This window comes from Protomyctophum parallelum (assembly GCF_964188405.1).
Source record: "Protomyctophum parallelum genome assembly, chromosome: 5".
NCBI classification, from domain to species: Eukaryota; Metazoa; Chordata; class Actinopteri; order Myctophiformes; family Myctophidae; genus Protomyctophum; species Protomyctophum parallelum.
Genome location: NC_139702.1, coordinates 42,739,923 through 42,760,606, shown reverse-complemented (window position 1 = coordinate 42,760,606; position 20,684 = coordinate 42,739,923). Strand labels below are relative to the sequence as shown.

The following is a 20,684-nucleotide window of genomic DNA, read 5'->3' as shown; positions in this document are numbered from 1 at the left end:
AGACAATAGTGGACCAAGTCGCACAAGGGCAGTGAACAAATCCTTATTTGGACCAATGTATTAGCAATAAATCACAGCCGTGCAGTGAGGGGGTGCTCTTATCGTACAAAATCATACATCATCTCATTCCGGCCAATCAGAATTTGCGTCCTCACCGTTGTCTTCAATGTTTGTGTTTACACAAACACTCAAAATTGTCCATTCATTGTAAATTTACTTTGCTGGGACAAAGTCTTTGCACACACACACACACACCCCCACACCAAAAGCTGGACAAAAATGTATTCAGAGCTCCGCTCTAGAGAAGTTATTAGGAATGAAATCAAAGGCACCACCAGAAGATGAGGGTTGAAGGAGAGTGGACGGGCCGACGTCCGGTCTCTGCCTCTGCGGTGCCCCCAGACTAGAGGCAAATTCAAATGATTTATATATGTTTTTGCCGATGATTCCCAGGTTGGCAAAAATGAAGCACAGATTTAAAACAAGTCAAAACGTTACACCAGGTCACCATAAAATTCACACTATTCACACAAATATTAAAATGATCCTTGCCATCATGTTTCCCAGCAATGTATGAAAATGCCATTGGTTTTGTGATTTTGTCATTCAAGCTTATTCATATGATAGTTAATCATTTTATATAGTTTAAAATGCATACAGAATAAATGGAGTGGGGAAAAAAACACTGCTATAGAATTGGAATAAATACTCAACCGTGCTCAATTTCAATCAAAACCTTTTATTTAACTTATCAGTGATTTAAATATGTTGGCTGTCGCCTGTCACTATAGTAGCTATGTTAACTTTTTTTTAACCTCGCCATACCAGGCTTTCCACCTCGGAGGAAAGCCTGGTCTCTGTTCCAAATGTGCCGTGTGAACCGGTCTGGAGCGGATGATATCGTTACATCATGTTGTAGTATTGTTTTGTAGTCTACAGGCAGGAACAATCAAACAGAACTTATTTTTCCTCAAACCGGAAGAATAGAGGGTATGCGTGTGACATCATCAAACCAGGAAGTTATGCGAGAACGCCTACTGAGTGCCAAAAACTACTTTCTGGCCTTGACAGCCCATACATCCAAACAGGAAAGTCCAATATGATTGCATTAAGCGACGTTAAACTCACTTTGCCACTCAATTTGCCATTCACTTTATGCATGCCCTCTATAACAATAAAAGCTCTCGTAGCCTGTAGCTTTTATTGAGAAAAATCGGTTTGAGGGAAAAGGAAGTTCCGTTTGATTGCTCCTGCCTGTCGACTACAAAACAATACTACAACATGACGTAACTATATCATCCGCTCCCGACCGGATCATAAACCCGAAATGAAATAGTGCCCAGGCTAACTTTTATTTATTTGTCTGTCTCTACAATCGGACTGTAAACTGGTGTTGCTGAGCTGTCCAGATATCACATTCCATCACATCCATGTTTGAATGAATCTAATGCGTTTAAGAGTTGGTATATATATTATGTGGAGTGATATCACATTGAGACGTATGACACGTCTTAATCTAATCTTTTCACCGTTTTGCTGTTCACCAATTGGCAGGATTTACATGTTAAAAAAGGTAGCCAAACTTTTAAAGCCACAGACTTTAACTCATGAGATATGAATACCCAATACCTTAATTGTATTTATTTATTTACTAAGTACTATAGGGATGCACATTTTTGCACATTGTTCATATCGGTATCAGCCAATATCCTATATTAAAATTGCCTTGTGGGTTGAAAGTTAGAAAAATGTCTGCATCTGCAACCCAGTTACTGTAAAATGAGGTGTTAGCCTACTGGAAATTTATATTGCAATATCACACTGCATGGTTCATGCAGTCAAAATGTATATTGTGCATCCCTATATGGAAGTAATTTCCCCAGTAAGTATGTTTCAGACCTGAAAGTCTCCAAGTGTGTTGGTTTAAACACGCACACCAATCAAAGAAGAAAAAAACGCCTGCTCACTGTCTTCACTTATTGAGCAAACGATGACGGTGTACATTTGTATTTATAACTTTGTTCACTTGAAGTGTTTCTTATTGTCAAGTAAACTACTAATGAATAACAAATATTGATGCAGCTGTGCATTAGTGTGTCCTAGTCGAAGCCTTCTGCTTTGCACTTTCTCCAACAGAAAACCTACAGATTCCAGCACACCACGATCACTGCTTTGGCCCTCTTGAGTAACGAAGAAGTCCTCTTTCCAAGCTTCTGGTAAACCATCAAACAAGACATGTACTTTCTCTCTGAGCTGGCAAATCTCCTGTGAGTGTCTGCTTTTATCCTTCCTGGCATTGCCAATGTCCTCTTTCATCTGTGCTATACACAGGTGCAGCCTACTGTTTTCAATGTTGACCTGCTCCAGCTTTCGCCCGCTGTCATAGATGCTCAACTCTACAGCGCTCAGGGCTGAAGCCTGCTGAGCAAGCAGGCTCATGTGATAGGCACGGATCGCATTCAGTTCAGCCTTCATCTGCTCCTTGGGCTGTAGCAGACAGATGGTGTTTTCCTTCAACCTCTGAGTAGATAGCACAATCTGTTGTCTACTGTTTTCAAACTCAAAAGTGAGATTCTCCAGCTTTTTGTGGTTTGACTCCTCTTCCTCAAACTGTGCCTCCACCTCCTTCAGCACCTGCTCTTTCTCTTCGACTTCTCTCATCTTGTCTTCCCTGCTCCTATGAACATGTTCGGAAGTTGCAGTGTATTGGTCTATCTCTTGGCGGCATGTGTTCACCATATGATTGTAGTCTAACTCGGTCTGAGTCACTTGGCCAGTCAGTGAGTCAATTGTGCAGCTCATGGACTGGTGCTGTTGGAGTGTAACGCCTTCTTGTCGTAGTTCCTGGTATCGCATACTTGTGGCGGTAATGTCCGAGGAGAGTCTTGCCACATTCTTCTCCTGTTGTCTCTTTACTTCCTCAAGACTCCTACTCAACCGTTGCTCGTCTTCTTCCAACAGGCCTGTGTTTTTCCTCTCTGTATCCAACTTGTCATGGAGCTCTGCCAGATCTTTCTCAAACACAGCCTTATTGATGACATTGGCTTCTAGGAGTCGTATGATGTCCTCCTCCATCTCCCCGATCTGTATGCGTTGCTTGGCTATAGAGGCTTTGCGCTCATCCATTCGCAATCTAGACCGCTCCAGACGTCGCAAAACATTGAGGTGGTCGGCTTTAGCTTCATCCTCTTCTTTGCGTTGCCTCTTGAAGCTCTCCGACACTTTAGCCAGGGAATCTAGATAAACACTCGTCACGGCCTGGCTCTTTGCTATCTCACGGTCAATCATGATGATGTCTTCCTGGAGACGTTGGGTGGTGATGTCAAACGACTCTCTGAGTTCACGCAGATTATTCCCCAAGGTCTCTCTCTGTAGCGTCAGGTCTCGATGCTGCTGGCTCTCCTCTGCGAGCTGCTTCTCACATTGGCTTTGAGAAGCTGTCAGTCTTCTTATACCGCACTCCACCTGAGCCACATGGTTAGTGAGCTCAGTGAGGCACTTATCATTATCCACCTGCTGGTTGATGGCAATTTCAAGTTCTCTTGCCTTTCTTTCATTCTCTTTCTTCTGCTCCTGAATATTCTCAATTGTCTGGTTGACCCCTCTCAAAATGGCTTCCTTGGACATGGTGAAGGTCTCTCCCTCCAGTGCAATATCTTGCTGTAGCTTGATTTTGTTCACTTCCAAAGTGCCTATGCAGGTCTTTAAATCGTTCAGCCGGTCTAGGGTCCGACTCAACTGGGTCTGCCTGCTGCTTTTGTGAACGATTTGGTGGTTCAGAGTGGCAATGACGTCCTCGTGTTCTGCCTTCAAACTGTCTCTTTCTGGGTAAAGTGCAGCATTCTGTCTGTGAAGCGCCTCCTGTCTTTTAAGCATGACTTCCTGTCGCTGTGAGACGGTGCTCAGGTCTCTGTTTAGTTGCGCCATCTCTTCGGCGTTGCTCTCTCTGGCTGCCGCTACATCGGCCGTGATGTCTCGAGTGATTTGATCTTGTATGTTGTGAACGCGATGTCTCAGTTTACCGTTTTCAATGGTTTCGATTTCTAGTCGCTCATGGACGGCACGCGTGGACGCCTCCAGTTCGGTTATGGCGGCCGTTATCTCTTGCAAATGCTGACTGGCTTCGGGGCTGAACGGCACTCCTGCTCCTTTCAGCTGCTTGTCCAACTCCGCTAAATGCTCCAAAGCAACAAATACAGCAGTAAAGTCAGGAACCAAACAAGAAGCCATTTTGGATATAATTTTCTAAATTAGCCTAATATCTTATTGTGCGTTTGAGTTCTTATGTTGTGGTCATTAACAAAGAAAGGTATGTCCGTGCATTATGTTCACTGATGCTTTGTGAGTGGTGGTCGCCATGGCAACCATAATCCATCATCCCATTCTGAACGACGAAGAAGAAAGGTTACTTTCTACGGAAGATCGGAGGTGCCATTCCATCGATTTTTTTTCTTCTCTTCCCCCTACACTCAGCTTGCGAGACACAGCCGCAGTACCAACCCGATTTAGTACACTGGCTAGTGGTTGACAGACACAATGGATCTGGTAGGTAAACCCAACGGGAAATCCATGGTTTGGATGTATTTCGGCTTTCGAGCGAATGAACACGGACAGCCTCGGAGCACGGACGACCCCATCTGCCGTCTGTGCCGAAGGATAGTGCGCACCAAAGGCGGGAACACAACGAATTTGAGGGCTCACCTGAGAAGTCGGCATCAGAAAGATGTGTCGGAGCTGGCCGTCACGTCACCCCTGGAGGCTGAAGGTGTGTGTGTGAGAGAGAGTGTATAATGTGGAAGATAACGGCCATAGAGCACCGATAGAAAAGGTTGGCTAATGGCAGGGTTGCATATGGTACCTTTTTTACCCTGACTGTTGCTGATAAGGCACAGTTGGCATGTGCTGTGTAAATTAACTGAAATTAACAACGGCTCCCCCCCCCCACCCCATTCATCTATAGTTATTAGTTTCAAGTATGTTAGAGAGAGAGGGGGGAGAGCAGGCATTTTATTTTGTTATACAACAGTCGTTTGCAGTCAGTGTACGGAACATTGGCTATTTTATCTATGACTACTATGTCACTGGTTTTCAACCCAAAACGAAAGAATATTTTGTTGTCGTTGCATAAGTTTCACAATTCCATACTGAATTGATGTTGGTACCACTACCATAGGAGAGATATAACAGGCAAAATAAATAACAATTCTACATTCTGTAATTGTGTAGATTTATTGTAAATTAAGTAACAATAATGTAACTCTTTCATTTTATGCTTTCAAGAGTTAAAGATCTAATAAGGGTCCATCTATAGTTACCAACTCCATCATTTTTGCTGGGGACCACTGGTTGAATGAAAACCACTGATCTATGTGAATAACTTTTTTTTATCGTGTTCTGAATGTCAGAGAAATGAGTCTGACTCAGAACTGTGAACTTGGTTAATCTGCGGACCCCCATGTGAAAAGATATGCAAAGGACGTACCCATAAGAGAAGATTTTTATGGCTCTAGCAGTGATTCTTGACCTGTTTAATTTCAAGAACCCCCAGTTTGACATTCATTAGTCTACAGACCCCCATTGAATGAGACTTTCTATCTCTGGAACCCCCAATTTATATTGTAAAACCAATGTTCATTTAAGAGTTACAGACTCATAAGGGTCTATTATTTGGTTCCAAACTATCAATTAGATGGGGACCCCCTGGAACTCCCTCAAGGACCCCTGGTCCCACTTTGGGAACCACTGATTTATTACGCACTTGTTAACGTGTACTAACTGCTACAACGCAAGGCCAAAGAAGTACCACATACATACTGCCACTGCTTTGCTGTACAGCCCAAACTAGCTTCATATTATTGCCAGCATTGTTGCTGCCTGCGCCAAAGAAGGAATAAAATAAGCCCTGATAATGGATCTCATATGCAAACCAAGGAGCAAGTCCGCCGTGTGGATGTACTTCGGTTTAAAAGCAGACGAAAGCGGGCGTCCTTTGAACAACGGCGAGGTTGTTTGTCGTTTGTGTCGAAAAATAGTGCAGGCAAAAGGAGGGAACACAACAAATTTAAGAAGTCACTTAAAAAGTCGCCATCGCAGAGATTTCTGTGACAACTCTTCATCACCAGTGACGTCTGTTGTGGGTACAAGTTTATCCGAGTCTCAAGGTGACCAAATAAATGGAAAGAGAACATTTACTCTGTTTTGATCGCAAAGCATGAGGTTTTGTGGAGTTGAGACCCCATAGCTCAAGAGGGTGCTGCCACGCTGTATGGCTGTTGGTTGCGTGGCAACCGCTATCCATTTTCTCGTACGGTTGTGTAAAAAAACCAAACAAAAAAAACATTACATGAAAAAATAAATACAGCTTGAGTCCTGACCATATGGCCAAATCTTCTACGGTTTAAATGTAATACAAACTAATGTAAACGATGTTCATATATAAATCACGTTTCTCTCCAAATGTATTAACTAGTTTGTTTAGACAAAATTACATATTCTGCTTGAGCTATATGATGAACCTAGTTAAGTATAATAGTGTAGCATTTTACTATAACGATTACACATATCGCCCCTCCAGGCTATGGGGTGTGTAGAGTGTCACTATGAAAATGGTGGCCTCTTGGACCGAGTGTTGAAATATTAATAAGAGGCAATCGTACCTCTAAATGAGCGAGTGGTCGGATAAAATGGATGTAGTGCATTTCTCATTTCTCACTCTTTCAATTTAGAACCATAGACTGATGGAGTGAGTGGTGTTTTGTAGTTGGCTCACAGTGACATGATAATAAATAAATCAAATATAAAACAGTGAAGCGTCTGGCCTGGGTGGTTGGGCTGTCAGTGATGTACTGTAGCAGCATTGGTTATCAGGATAGAGGGCAGGGCACAGATTGTCCCAAAATGTTAAAAAAAAAGAAAAAAGGAAAGGAAAATGTTTTATAATATAGTATACATGACTAAAACATGCTTAAACATTCGACAATTGATTAAAGTATATTTCTACAATTTCTATAAAACCTACATATCCAGTCATTTAAGGGGCATAAACCAGAAGTGTGTACTTTATTGTTCCATCTTGTGTACAGGTACATAAGAGTAAAACTTATTTTAGTTCGGCTTCCTTCAGTAGTCGCTCATATGAATATCGTGAATTTGAAGGATACATTTAGGGTGATTTGTAATGTTTTTGTACATTTTAGACAAAATAGTCATTTTCACATCGAGGTGCCCACTCCTCCTTAGTGCTGGGGCTGTATGATTCTTGCTCAAATGTTTTATGTGCATCCACAAGAATTGAGATCACAATTCTCATTTTTTTCCATGGAAATATTTATTGTCTTTACTCTGTAGTTGCTGACCATTACTACATTCAAAATGTTGCACTTGGAGCAAACTACTGTGGCTTTAAACAGACAACATAGCCTAGTAGCCAAAAAGTGAACCCGGACATGTTGAGTACACCAACGTTTTATGTTAGAAATGTTTAGTATGGGTCCCCAGCATGTAGAAACTGCTGGATGCTAACTTGCATATGTTGGGCAATTTTCATGATTGGCATAATATGTGACCATAACATTAACAACCTATAGAAGGCAAAATATTCAAAATGTCATCATGCTTTATCTAGCATGTGATGTGTGAAACCAGTGGGTTTTCATGATGCTGAATCCATTCCAAGCATTAGTTTAGCAAAACACTCATTGGGCTTTATGAAAATTGCCCAACATATGCAAGATAGCATCCGGTAGTTTCTACATGCTAGGGATCCATACTAAACATTTCTAACACACAACCTTGGTGTACTCAACATGTCCGGGTTCACAATGGGGCTCTATGGGCTGGCTACTAGACTAACATCAAAGTGCTTGACCTAAACCTCTCTTAAAGTCTCTCTCTTGTAGCAAAAACATAAGAGTAGCTAATATGAATTGGACAGCCAACTAGTGCACTGTGCTGCACGATTCTTGCTCAAATTTAATTGGCATAGGTGACTGAATTATCCGATTAATTGTAGGCACTACTTAGTGCCCACTCTTCTTGTATCCTTTTGGAATGGAGGTGGGGTGCTTCTTCATACAGTAGTTCATATAGATTAAAACAATCCAGCAACTTCGCCGTCTTCCAATTATCTGCAGATTTAAACATGCACATGTGTGTTACCTGTGTGTGTGTGTGTGTGTGTGTGTGTGTGTGTGTGTTAACATGTCAACTATTATTGTTGACATTTTGTATCACAAAGACAATTTCTTGTATGTTCTGACTGTTCAGGATTTGACTTTGGCCAAGAAGACATTCTTGAGGATTTCCCTTCGCTCCATGCTTCAACAAACCAAAACTACATTCCGGATGCGATGCTACCGCTCGGAGATCCGTGGCTTCAGGGCGGACCCTCCCGTGCGATGCTGTCTGTGCCTTCCTGCCTCCGTCTGTGGAGGGAAGGCAGGATGAGTGTACATGGGCCCTCCAGTGATGAGAGGGCAGCAGGGGAGTTTAAGGTTTACACCAAGAATGAACTTCAGCAGGGAATCATGTTTGGACCTTTTGTTGGAGAAGTGACCAAAGGACAACTGCTCAATACTCTTAAACATGCCTGGGCTGTGAGTAGACCATGCCAGAAATAATTCATATGGAACATTAGACTTCATCCTGTCTTATCTTGATATGATGAATTCCTGTCTTTATGATGAATTCATTTTCGGTTCTTTACTTCTTTGACTATATAGAAGTGTCTATTTGTACGTCTCTAAATGTTTTGATGAATTGAACAAGGTGGACCCTCTTGTAAACAAGTGTAACGCTTTATTGGGTCGTCCACTCACAGTTAACAGTCTTTGTATTGAGTTGTGCTTGAAATGTACTGTAATTCTGCAAACTGTTAATACATATTTCAATCAATCAATCAATCATATGCATGTTGCTGTTGGACAGAAATATAATTTGTCCCAGAATGTGGATGCATTTTAAGAGTTTTAAGCATATTTTGATTATTGCGATAATATCGTTAATCGCAATTATTTTGGCCACAATAACCATGACATTACATTTTCATATTACCCCATCCATACTTTGAAAGTTGGGAGTAGCTATTAAGTATAAAATAGAGCATTCATTTATATAGGACACTTTAGGTTATTTTACCCCACTTCATTCCCTTGCATTTGATTTAGCAAACCAAGGGAAACGTAAAAACATATATTTGTATGTAGATGTCTTGAGGGGTGCCTTTTATTTGTCATTTTATTTTTGATGAGTGCCGTGATCACCTCCCAAAAACATAATCATCAACCAGGTACTAGGTTTTTCAAAAATAGTGTACAGAAAGTGTTAAAATTATGTTTAATGTGGCCACACCCACCACTTTCCTTTGTTGATGTATAATTTGTAATTAATACTGTGAAGATGATCAAATAAACTAAAAATAAATAAATAAATGGGGGAGGGATTAGGGTCACTGGAGTGGTGTATTTCACCATGGGCCTTTTGACTCGAAGGCTTTCAGAGAAACCAAAAATACACACGGAAGACGGACATATTTTTAGCCATATAACCACACCTTGGGGTCTTTTAGAGTAATACAAAACAGAAAAAGTACAAAAATCGCGGCACTCCATCTTTAAATCTTCATTCTCCATACAGCCACCCCGATGCTGCTGGTGTAAGGTAAGCAGCAGCAGCTATTGAGGTAAGGAATAGCGAAGATGCAAATTTTTCAGTTTTGTTTGTACAATTATGGCTCCCAGAGCTGCTCAAACTTTGTGAGTTTGCACCTCCTGGCGTGAACACAGCAGCATTTATTATAAGCTCACAAACAATATTTGGCTGGAACTTTAAGGCGCAAGGACCCCACCTCCCCGGGCACCGGTATAACAACGCGTCATAGCCCTGTGTCTTCATTCGTATTGTTCTTCTCGTGTGTAACACACAACGCAGCGAAGGCTCCTGTTCGGTATTGATTATTCCATAAGGACGAGAGTTTCTCGTTGCCGCGGAATCTGCCGTTCTTGTAAAACTTTGGTTACATTCGTAACCCCCAGTTTCTTTAATCAGTCATGAACTTTTATTATCTCTGCCAGGCTGATGGCATGGTTTTCCATTTCACCCCTCTGTATGTGTCTGTCTGTGTATCTGTCTGTAGCTATTCTCGGTTCTAGCACACTGCTGGGCTGGTCGGCATCAAACCTTTGTGCATGCTACTATGTTTTGGCCTATAACGCTGTCTCCCTTTGGGTCGTACAATAAAGAAAATCCTTTTGATCATGATGTAACTCTCCAAATAGGCCATGCCCATTTCGGCCCAACAAGACATTTTTCGTTTTCTTCAAAACAAAAAGTGTTTGCTGCTACTACTTTTTAAAATTCTGATTTGAAAAGTTCCTTGGCCCACTGGGAGTGTGCGTTTCACGCCCAACGGTCCAGCAATGGCCGAGATTAGCTGCTTAGTGCTTACAGACGAGTGGAAAAAATAAATCCCACCCATTTAAATCTTTAAAAAAATCTTTTTGATCTACAGATCAGGGATGATTCTGCTTTCTACTATGTAGATGCTTCGGATGAAAACAAGTCTAACTGGATGAGGTGTGTAGTTTTATTTGTATTTAGTGCCCTCTGTATTTTCATACAATGGCATATTGCAACTATTGACCCAAATATAAAAAGTGAAATACTTTATGAAGAACAAAACCTTTTTGTAGTTATTTTAAAATAACTCATTAATAACTCATAACATATTTCAAATTAGATAATTTATTGGATATATTTGAGATTAATTAATTTCAATAAAATGTAAACAATATGAGCGACTTGGTATTTAAATAGAATGAAAATAAGAATATATTTTTTTATTAGTATTTGTAATTGATCGGTCTCTGAGGTAGCCAAGAGAGGGACCCTGTTTTATATTAAGGTTAAGTACAGTATTTTTAAATCTATTTCATGATCCAGCTGTGGTTAATTGTGTTCTGTCTGCTCTACTTCAGATATGTCACCTATGGCAGCACTGAAGAGGACCACAACCTCATCGTGTTCCAGTTTTACCGTCAGATCTACTACAGGGTTTCCCAGACCATCCCGGAGGGAGCCGAACTAAAGGTCTGCATTGGAAAGGATTATTCTGCCATGCTCGGTCTAGGAATGGGTGAGTTTTTCTGCATTCGTAGGCCATGTGGTAAAAGGACATTATGGGCCATATTTTGCATGTCTTAAGTACCAGGTCTTATGACTTAACTTAAGCCATTGGCAGAGATCTACGCCAAATGGTCCCTTTTATAGTGGTTATGATAGCTCGCATCGTAATGCTACTTACATTAGCATTGGGTTGCTAGGTGATGAAGTAAACAGAAAATGAACCGCCCATCTTGATCGCCGCACGCATCCACTCGCTGTTGTTTCTGTCCCTTTCCAATGCCTTTATCTCGGATTCCTTTTCCCAGATTGCGTCCCCGGGTCAAAACAAGCTTTGTTACGTAGTAATAATCACATAACCAACCTAGTAATGATCACATAGCCAACGTAGTAATAATCACATAGCCAACATAGTAATGATCACATAGCCAATGTAGTAATGATCCCGGTCCAAAATATCCAATCCATCACAACACACAAATCCTAACCTTTACAGCGCTAGCATTTATTGAAAAATTTGGATCTAATTCACGCCAGCATTTTTTCATTTGTAGTGTCAAAAAATAGGCTTCAATTGACCTAGATGTACGGCAATGGCGCTGAAAGTATTAAGTAACATCCGGTTCCGCTGTTTTGGGGTCCCGGGATCCTTCAAAATACGGATTGCCACTGGATAAATGCTGTCAGATTTTCATACATACACCCTGATTATCGTCCTCTATTCTTTTTTGGGGGGGCCGTTCAGATGAGAACGAGAGGTGTGACGTTACGGACAAGGAGATGATGCTGCGCAACCTCCAGGATATCCAGGTGGTCACTCTCCCCGACGCCACCGTCTCCTCCCTCTGGTCCGACAACAGCCAATCGCAGAGTCCCATGCCGCTGATCAGCGAGGTGTCCAGCATGTTGCAACCGGAAAAAGTCCTCGACTCGTCCGCGGCAGCAGCCTCCACCTCCGTCCCCACCTCCTCCTCCTCTTGCATCGGATCGCTCGCGCTCCCCACCTACCATTTGGAGAGGTACGACTTCATCCCCGGCGCTGAGAAGCTGCTGACTCACCCGCACGCCACCCAGAACAGGGCCTGGTACTTCTTTGGGTTTGAGCCCGACCCGACCGGGCGCCCCCTGGACCGAAACAAGGTGGTGTGTAAGCTCTGCGGGGAGCACGTGGGCTGCGGGGGTGGCACGGTAAACATCCAGAACCACCTGACCCAGAAGCACCACATCAAACCACGGGACGTCGCCAAGGACCTCCGAGATCTGTGGCCCCAGGCAACTGGTGATTATTTGCATAATAATAATCTCCAATTTGATGCTATTTTAATCCTTGGACTGTCACCCCTAATAGCAGCTTTTCAGTGCCTTCTGGCAGCTCTAGATGACATTTATGAATGCCAAAAAATATGTGTGTAAAATAAATACAAATATTATTATTATTATTATTATTTTCATTACGTCAACGGGAGTGCTGGATTTTGACGTCAATACCATCAACCAGACGTCTTTCAACGTGGACCACAATGGTAACCTTTGACTACCTGTGTGTGTGCTGGTAACAAACTTGCTAATAAAGTAATCAATCAATCAAAAGACAGATAAACACAGCTTGATAACAAGGGTTTCTTATTGCTGAGATTATTTCTTTTTTTTATGGGTTTGTCGGAGGCATTTTTATGATTTATTTCACGTTGAGCTACTCTTAAAACAAACTATGTCAAATTAATTTCTCAACAGGTCAAAAATCACAGCTACTGACCTCCCCAAGCGGTCTGGACACGATGACCCCTTCCCCCTTGTCGAAAGTCATCGGCAGCCTCCCGCAGATCATGGCCACTCAAATGGCCGATGCCATCTCAAACTTCCTGATCCGGGACCTACACCCTCCAGCCCTGGTGGAAGGCGAGGGCTTCAGACGCCTGATCCACACTCTGCTGCCGTCCTGCAAGGTGCTGCCCTCGGCTCTTCTCATTGAGGACATACTGAAGGACCTCCACACCAAAAGCAAGAAGAACCTATTCCATCAGCTGAAGAGCAGCGCAGGGAGTGCGGACAACGAAGACATTTTGAGCTACACCGCTCCCATCGAGTTTGAGGAGAAGAGGCCTCGCGGTCGACCTCGCGGTTCTCAGATGGAGCTCCCGCACTGCGTCACTTTGAGCGTGGACGTCTGGTTCCACGACTGGCAGGGCAACACAGAACGATACGCGACCCTTTGGGCACATTTCATCGACGCAAACTTTAGTTTCCACAACCTGGCCATTACAACGCAAAGACTGGCGGAGAACGTGGCCGGCGACTACAGCCTGGGTACGTTGCAAGGCCAGGTGAAAGCTATGGCCCAGGAGTGGGGCATTTCTCAGCCTAATCTGGTCTTGCTAGGAGGGGAGGGAAGCGAAAAACTGAGGTTGGGATTAAAGAAGAGGGAGAGAACCGGAGAGCCGGCGGGAAGTGGCCCTTGCCCCAACTCTACGACGTTTCTTGAGAGGGAGGACTGCGTGTCCTCTGATGAACCACGTAGTTTAGAAAGCCGTTACACTTCCAGTGAAGGTCCCCCGTCGATTCCCTGTTTCTTCAGTGCCGTTCAGGGCTGCATAGAGGAAGTGATGTCCCACCCCGTCATCTCCAAGACCCTCAGCCATTTCCAGATGTTTCTCTCGTCCCTCTTCCCACTGCACACGCCAAAGAGAAGCTCGTCTCAGCTGCAAATCGAGAGCCTGCTGCTAACCATGCCCAGGAAGGATCAGGCTCAGCTGAAGTCCTGGGCTCACAGCAGACCGGGCTGGAATAAGCTGTACACTCTGTGCAACACCCTCCTCAGACATCAGAACCTCGTAGGTGACGTGATAAAGGAGTTGAGAGGTGAGAACCCTACCAGCGGGGACGCCACTGACCCCACTACCTCAGAGTCCACAGCAGCCGACAACTCTTATACAAACTCCACCTCTGGCGCATCGTCATCGTCATCGTGCTCTGTTTTTGCCCCCAAGCGTTCCGAATGGAAGGTTCTCGAGGAGCTCTGCTCGGTCCTCAAACCGCTGGACGTAGCGTGTCAAACCGTGGCTAAGGACCCCTTTCCTCGCCTGTCCCTGATTAAACCCATCCTCACCGGCCTGCTGTCGCGCCACCTCATCACGCGCCCGGGAGACTCCTCGGCCATCTTGAAAGAAGTGAAGAGGATGATGAAGCGGAACCTGGCCAGCTGCTACGACAACCCCGTCGTCAACAGGGCTCTGTGTGTGGCGTGTTCTCTCGACCCGCAGTTTCATGGCCTGGGATTCATGGAACTGAAAGTAAGTCACGGGGCATGAAATGATGGTTGTATCAGTACACATGGATTAAAGTTCTTAGTAGCCTTGACTAATTTCATGTCATTTAGATTCCATAGAAGCCACCAGCATGTCTTCTATGGACGCATGTTGTGCAGTGAAAATAGACCATCTATCTCTCAATGCTTGTTGAGAGCTTGTAGATGGGCTTATTTTTGGTTAATATTTGCAGTGGTCAAACAGCTATGTTCAGAAGCATCTTCAGTACAATCTTAATTTATATTTCATATAAAAGCAACGGTCCCAAAAAAAAAAAGAAAAAAAATGCAACGGTCCCAATCTGTTTTTACATACAGTAAGTTAATTCTTTAGGAATCCGTGCTAGTGTGCGGGGCTCCTTTTATAATGTTTCACAAATCACACAGTATGTAGGGCATCGCCATTTTCAGTCATGAGATTGTATTTAGCTTTAATCCATGGGTACACTAGTTACTGAAACACGTAAAACAGAAGTTGTAACGGGCGGTTGCCGGTCACACGAGACCCATCTCTAGAAACGCTTGCCAAACCATTGTTTTCCTATGGTAAGGTGCACATTGTGTACTCTCGCGGTGTGCTTTCGCGTATTGTATGCACATAAAAGTCAAATATTGCATTAACCCTAATCAGCAATGTTACCTTTTGGATCACTCAGCCAATCAAATCAAGCAAAAGGCAGGGACCCTTTCTTGGTTTTTCAAAGATACCCTTTTTAAGTATATTGCCCTACGCACCTGTCACTAGCCTTCATCTGCCTTTTGCTAAAAAATGAAAGACGCCATGACATGGTTTTGGCCAGAAATCATATTGATTCTACATTTGTGGCCAAATTTGACTGAGGGACTGCCATTGGATTGTTTTCCTGTTGTTTCATGTAATATGAAAGCAGGGTATCATAGCTTCAAATTGACATATTTGTTGTTCAGTTTGACCCACCAGTTTTTGAGATATAGAGTACCGGTAATGTCTTGCAGAAAACAGCGAGTTGAGAAATCAGGCTTGAAAGGTTCACTTCTGTGGTCTCTAACATTACACCTAGCTACATGTTTAAGCATTTATTTAATTTTTACATTTCAGCTCTGACACTTATTTCAGACATGTTCTAGTATGTGAAGAGTCTGCCTGTGCAATTAACTCATTTTGGATAAAAAAACACCTCTGGTGAAAAGCTGGAGGTTGCGCGATGGCAGGCTCTCAGTCAAATCTGGTCATATATCACGTAATTCCTGTGAAAACGGTGAGCTTGGGTGGAACATATATATTTTTTGCATACAAAAAGACACTAAAGGCGTTTTTCTGTCGGTTTTCCGAAAAACGCGGCCAGTGTGCAACCACCTTTTACTGTATTTTTGTGTCTTGTTGCTTAACTGTGTTTTAAGAGGTAATTATGCCTAGATACTGCCTCAAAGGGAGGAAGAGGAGGGTTTGGGGAGGTTGAGCTCTTGAAATTATGAAAAAGCTTCACATTTCGATCTCTAATTACTATTATTATTATTTTCATTTTCAAGGAGCAGACGGCCACTTTTGATTGGCTTAAGAAGGAGGCAGTCCGGATCGTGAAGGAGGACAAGAGGCGGAGTCAAGCCAGAAGGCAAGGTGGCGGCCAGATGAAGAGAAGCTCCTCCCCTCTGTCGTCAGAGACAGATGGTGGCAGCGACTGCCTGCGGAGAAGGAGCAAGCGGCTGAAAGAGGCGCCTCAGTACAACTTCAAAGAGCTGGTGGATTCGGGGGGCGACGACGAGAGTGACATTGAGGAGTCGAACGAATCGGGGCCCGGCGAACCACCGGGCTCCCAGGGAGGGCTGTCCGGCATGGAGTTCCTCCTCGGGGACCTGTTTGGCTCCGTGCCTCAGGGCACGCGGAGCTCCGTGGAGGAGTCCGTGGACCGGGAGATGTCGGTGTACCGGGCGGACAAGGGCGCCTCCATGGGCGTGGAGCCGCTGCAGTGGTGGAGAACCAAGGCGGGGCAGTTCCCCCTGCTGGCCACGGTGGCGCGGGCGTACCTGGCCGCGCCGGCGGTGGCGGGCAGCGCCGCCCAGGGCTTCCTCCAGGAAGGGGGAGGGGCCACGTGCAGGAAGAGAGTCAACATTCCGCCGGAGAGTCTGGACGACATGCTGTTCCTGCATTATAACCACGCTCTCATGGGCGGAGGGCCCACTAAGAAAGATGACCGGTTGTTGTTGTAACAGTGGGCTAGAGAAAGAGAAAGGTCCCTGTCTCACCTGAGTATAGAAACACAGAAAGCCTTTACACCTGGCATCAACGTGCTCTGTCTCACCTGAGTATAGAAACACAGAAAGCCTTTACACCTGGCATCAACGTGCTCTGTCTCACCTGAGTATAGAAACACAGAAAGCATTTACACCTGGCATCAACGTGTTCTGTCTCACCTGAGTATAGAAACACAGAAAGCCTTTACACCTGGCATCAACGTGCTGGAATTTCCCATATTTGAGCCGATACCACCTTCAGAAATGTATTTGGGCCTCGTTCACAAACCAAGTGTCAATGCATGTTTCTTTAAGTCGGTAAACAAAGCATGCAGTCGGCTTGTTCGATATAGATTTATCCATGCTATATGATTTGTTTGTAACAAAACTAAACTAAAACTTAAAAACGAACTATTACCATTTCGAAAAAAGTACCAGCTGCAACACCACCTACAGACACTGAGTGGCGTAATTGAGTTTCATTACACAACATGAAAATATATGTTGAGGGCATACCCTTTTATTCTACTATGAGAGCGCATTCTGCCAATGCATTTCAGAGAATGGAGTTTTTTTTTCCAGAATTCCACAAATGGCAGCAAACCGCTCCATTCCCATTGAAATGCATTGGCAGAATCTGCCCTCATAGGTGGGATGAAAGTGCAGTGTGACCAAATGGGAGCATGGCATGCTCCCTGCATGCTTTTTCTTTAACACAAGGTTTTCTTCTCCTTCTCCTAAATTCAATGTATGGGCTTGAACGGCAGCGAAAACCAGTGCTAACAAATCTTTGAAACTGAACTGAATATGAAGGACCGCCCTAAAGTCTTGCATTGCATTTTCTATTGGTTCCGCAATGCTCTCAAATTGTGTTTGTTTCCTAATTGTTTACACAGTTTTAGTGCCTCTTAGGGTGCGTTAGGAAATGCGCCCTGAATGCAACGATGTGCTCTCTTGTCGTTTATACAGTGCACTCGAAAATCCAATGCGCTGCGCACCGGGTGTGCCGAGTGCCCGCATTGAGCGACCCTACCATGAAGCTGGGGTTGTCCAGTGTGAATGCGTCACAGCTGTGGTCGTAATCGTAAATAAGGCACACTGAACGCACTCTGTGACATCACCGCCCACCACACTCAACAAACTGACCACATTCCCAGTGCTCTTTTCCGAACGCACCCTTAGTGTCGCCAAATTCAGTATTTAAGCCGTGGCGTCAGCGCCCCCTCCAGAGATACTTCCGGGTCCTACTTTTGTGTCGCTTTTGTGTCCCCATAGAGTTATACTGCGTCCCTCCGTCGGACTAAATCTGAGACGAAAACAACCACGAAATTTTCAACGCTTTCCTCGCAACAACAAAGCTGCTGCTCTCCCAAATCTGGCTGTGACAGGCCGTCTGCTCCACGGAATACTATCGCCATTTTATTTAATTGTTTTTAACTAAATCCTCATTAAATGCAAACTAGATTCAACATACTCAACCCTGCACACATTCTAAATATGCCCCCGAAATATTTTACTGAGCAAATGGACTGTTACCAGTACCACCTTCAATAATAATGATAATAGTCTTTATTGTCTCCATCATATATTTTCTTTGTCATGGACACTTGTACAGAACATTAATAATTCTAGAGTTGGAAGCTTTAAGACCCTTTTTAACTCTCAATGGCTTCCTTTCTGAAAAATAACGTCATTGTAAAAAGATTCCGTTTAGATATTCTATTTACAATGAGAAGCGGACGGGAGCTGGTGCCACGTAACGTAGGAGTCGTAGGACGTAACGTAGGAGTCGTAGGACTACAAAATGACGTCGGACTTAAATACAGAATGGCGGCTGTAGCATGCCACTTGGACACAGGCTGGTGCCTGATCAGCATTGGTCTGGTCGCCTGGATGAGTTGTAAGACCCGGAAATGCCCAACGATTCCAGGTTTACAACACTGATGATGTGTCCAGGTTTATGCATCAGTAGATGGATGTTTAATTTACTAACCCATTTTATTGAATACAGAAGTCCCCGGTTGTGCATCTGTAGGCGGATATCTCTGATCATCTGGCTACGCAAGACTAAATGGAGGGTGTGCGCATGCATAAAGTGAGTGGCAAAGTGAGTTTGATGTCATTTAACATCGTTTAATGCAATCAGATAGGACTTTTCGGTTTGGATGTATGGGCTGTAAAGGCCAGAAAGTCTGTTTTTTTTGCCACTCAGTAGGCAAACCCGCATAACATTCGGGTATGATGATGTCACACACCTACCCTGGTAAAATGCTGACTGATCATTGCGAACTGAAAATCGAACAAGCCTAACATGCAGTGTTGCATCCTCTCTATAGTGCCTTCGAGATTCATTCAAAAATAAATGTTGCCGTTGAGTGGCTAGGCTTTAAGTATTTGCATTTTGCAATGAATAGACGTAAACTGATGGAGTCCCCAAGATGCACGTTTAAACCCCCGTGTAAAAGAAATGTTTACCATTTTTATAGTAGCCTACATCTGGGTACACGATGCACGTTAATGCAAGGTGTAAAGGGGCCAATTTACATAGCACCAATTTTTCTACTGGACATCATCTCACCAGTTGTTTTGTTTTAAATATAAGCTAACCCATATACTCTGCGTACTTTGTACTCTGATACAGTATACTGCTGTCTTGGTTTGTGTGTATGTACATATAGAGCACCCTGTAGTGCCTAGTGCCTTACCTCATTTATATACTATCATTCTTACTGTTGTGTAGGTCGACGCGCAGGTTTTTATTTTATTTAGTTTTGTTTTTAAGGCAAAAATATCAGTGTTTACATTGCAATGTTTGTCCACAATGGTTTGAAAAGATAGTCCTCCTCGTATATATGGCTTAAACACATAAAAGTATGTGAAACAAAACACCCTGCTATGATTTGTTCACATACACACACACACACACACACACACACACACACACACACACACACACAGTAAAAAGAAGGATAACAAAAGGGTTGGAAGCACATGTCTTTCTCTCTCATTGAAATCTTTTGGATACATATTCAAATTTGTAGCCCCACTCAACCACCAGGTGAAAATTACCACCATGGTCGTTTAAAAGGAACAGGGCGGCTATTTGTAAATATACAACATTTGCTCTATTTTGGGGGAGAGCATTCCATTTCTGTGCATTCATTGATGCACAATGACCCTTACAAAAGTAATTTGTAAATCACTAGTCCTGGCAATGTGTATGTCTGTACACGTCTTTGCACAGTAGGGCTTTCACTTCTAGTGATTTTTACTAGTTGACTAGTTGCCTAGTTTACCAGGAAATCAACTAGTACCAACAAGGCCGTCTAGTGGATTTACAAGTCCACTAGTTGCTTAAAGCCGTAGTGCACAGCAAGTGTTATGGTAATCTAACCAGTAGATTTCAGGATATCTGGTTTGGAATCAGAAATGCTTCCAATACGTATTTTGGCGACCCACAATTGTCTTCCCTCTGGCTCCACGCCTCCACCCTATGACCACACTTCCACACGAGATGCACACTTCGACCTACATCAGCCGACAATGGGGCAATGTCTTCTCACGAAACAAGAACATTCAGGCAACTTGTCTCCTCAGCCTCCCATCGAAACAAAAGGGTTTCTTCCATAACGTGTGTCAAGTGCACTACAGCAGTGGTTCCCAAAATGGGGTCCTTGAGAGAGTTCCAGGGGGTCCCCAGGGACCCTTATGATCTGTAACTCAAGTGTACAAATGGACCCATTTGTACAATCTCAGTTAAATTAACTTAGATTTTACAATATACATTGGGGTCCCAGAGATAGAAATGCCATTAAATGGGGGTCCGTCTAGCCTAATTCAGGTCAAATCTTGAAATGAAAATCACTGTCGGAGCCGTAAAAGTCTTCTCTTATGTGGGTTCATTGGCATATCTTTTCAAATCGGGGGTCCGCGGGCTAATGAGTGTCAATTTGGGGGTCCTTGACATGAGACAGTTTGGGAACCACTACAGTGATGGGGGCCGCGGTGACGCAGTTTGTAGCGCTGCCGCTTCACAGCTCCCGGGTTTGAT

General features: G+C 43.6%; 1 protein-coding gene across 1 annotated transcript in view; it reads left to right on the top strand.

Moving 5' to 3' along the window:
- Positions 1-20,111, top strand: part of LOC310858386 (uncharacterized protein) — a gene marked incomplete at its 5' end in the record, with an annotated part of 30,063 nt that extends 9,952 nt beyond the window's left edge. Inside the window, 6 exons of the mRNA XM_083764495.1 lie at positions 8,266-8,594; positions 10,508-10,572; positions 10,974-11,131; positions 11,864-12,397; positions 12,853-14,408; positions 15,932-20,111. Of these exons, the coding sequence (XP_083620621.1) occupies positions 8,266-8,594; positions 10,508-10,572; positions 10,974-11,131; positions 11,864-12,397; positions 12,853-14,408; positions 15,932-16,609 (3,320 nt within the window). The 3' untranslated portion in view covers positions 16,610-20,111. The remainder of the gene's footprint in view (positions 1-8,265; positions 8,595-10,507; positions 10,573-10,973; positions 11,132-11,863; positions 12,398-12,852; positions 14,409-15,931) is intronic.
- Positions 20,112-20,684: the final 573 nt, after the last annotated feature.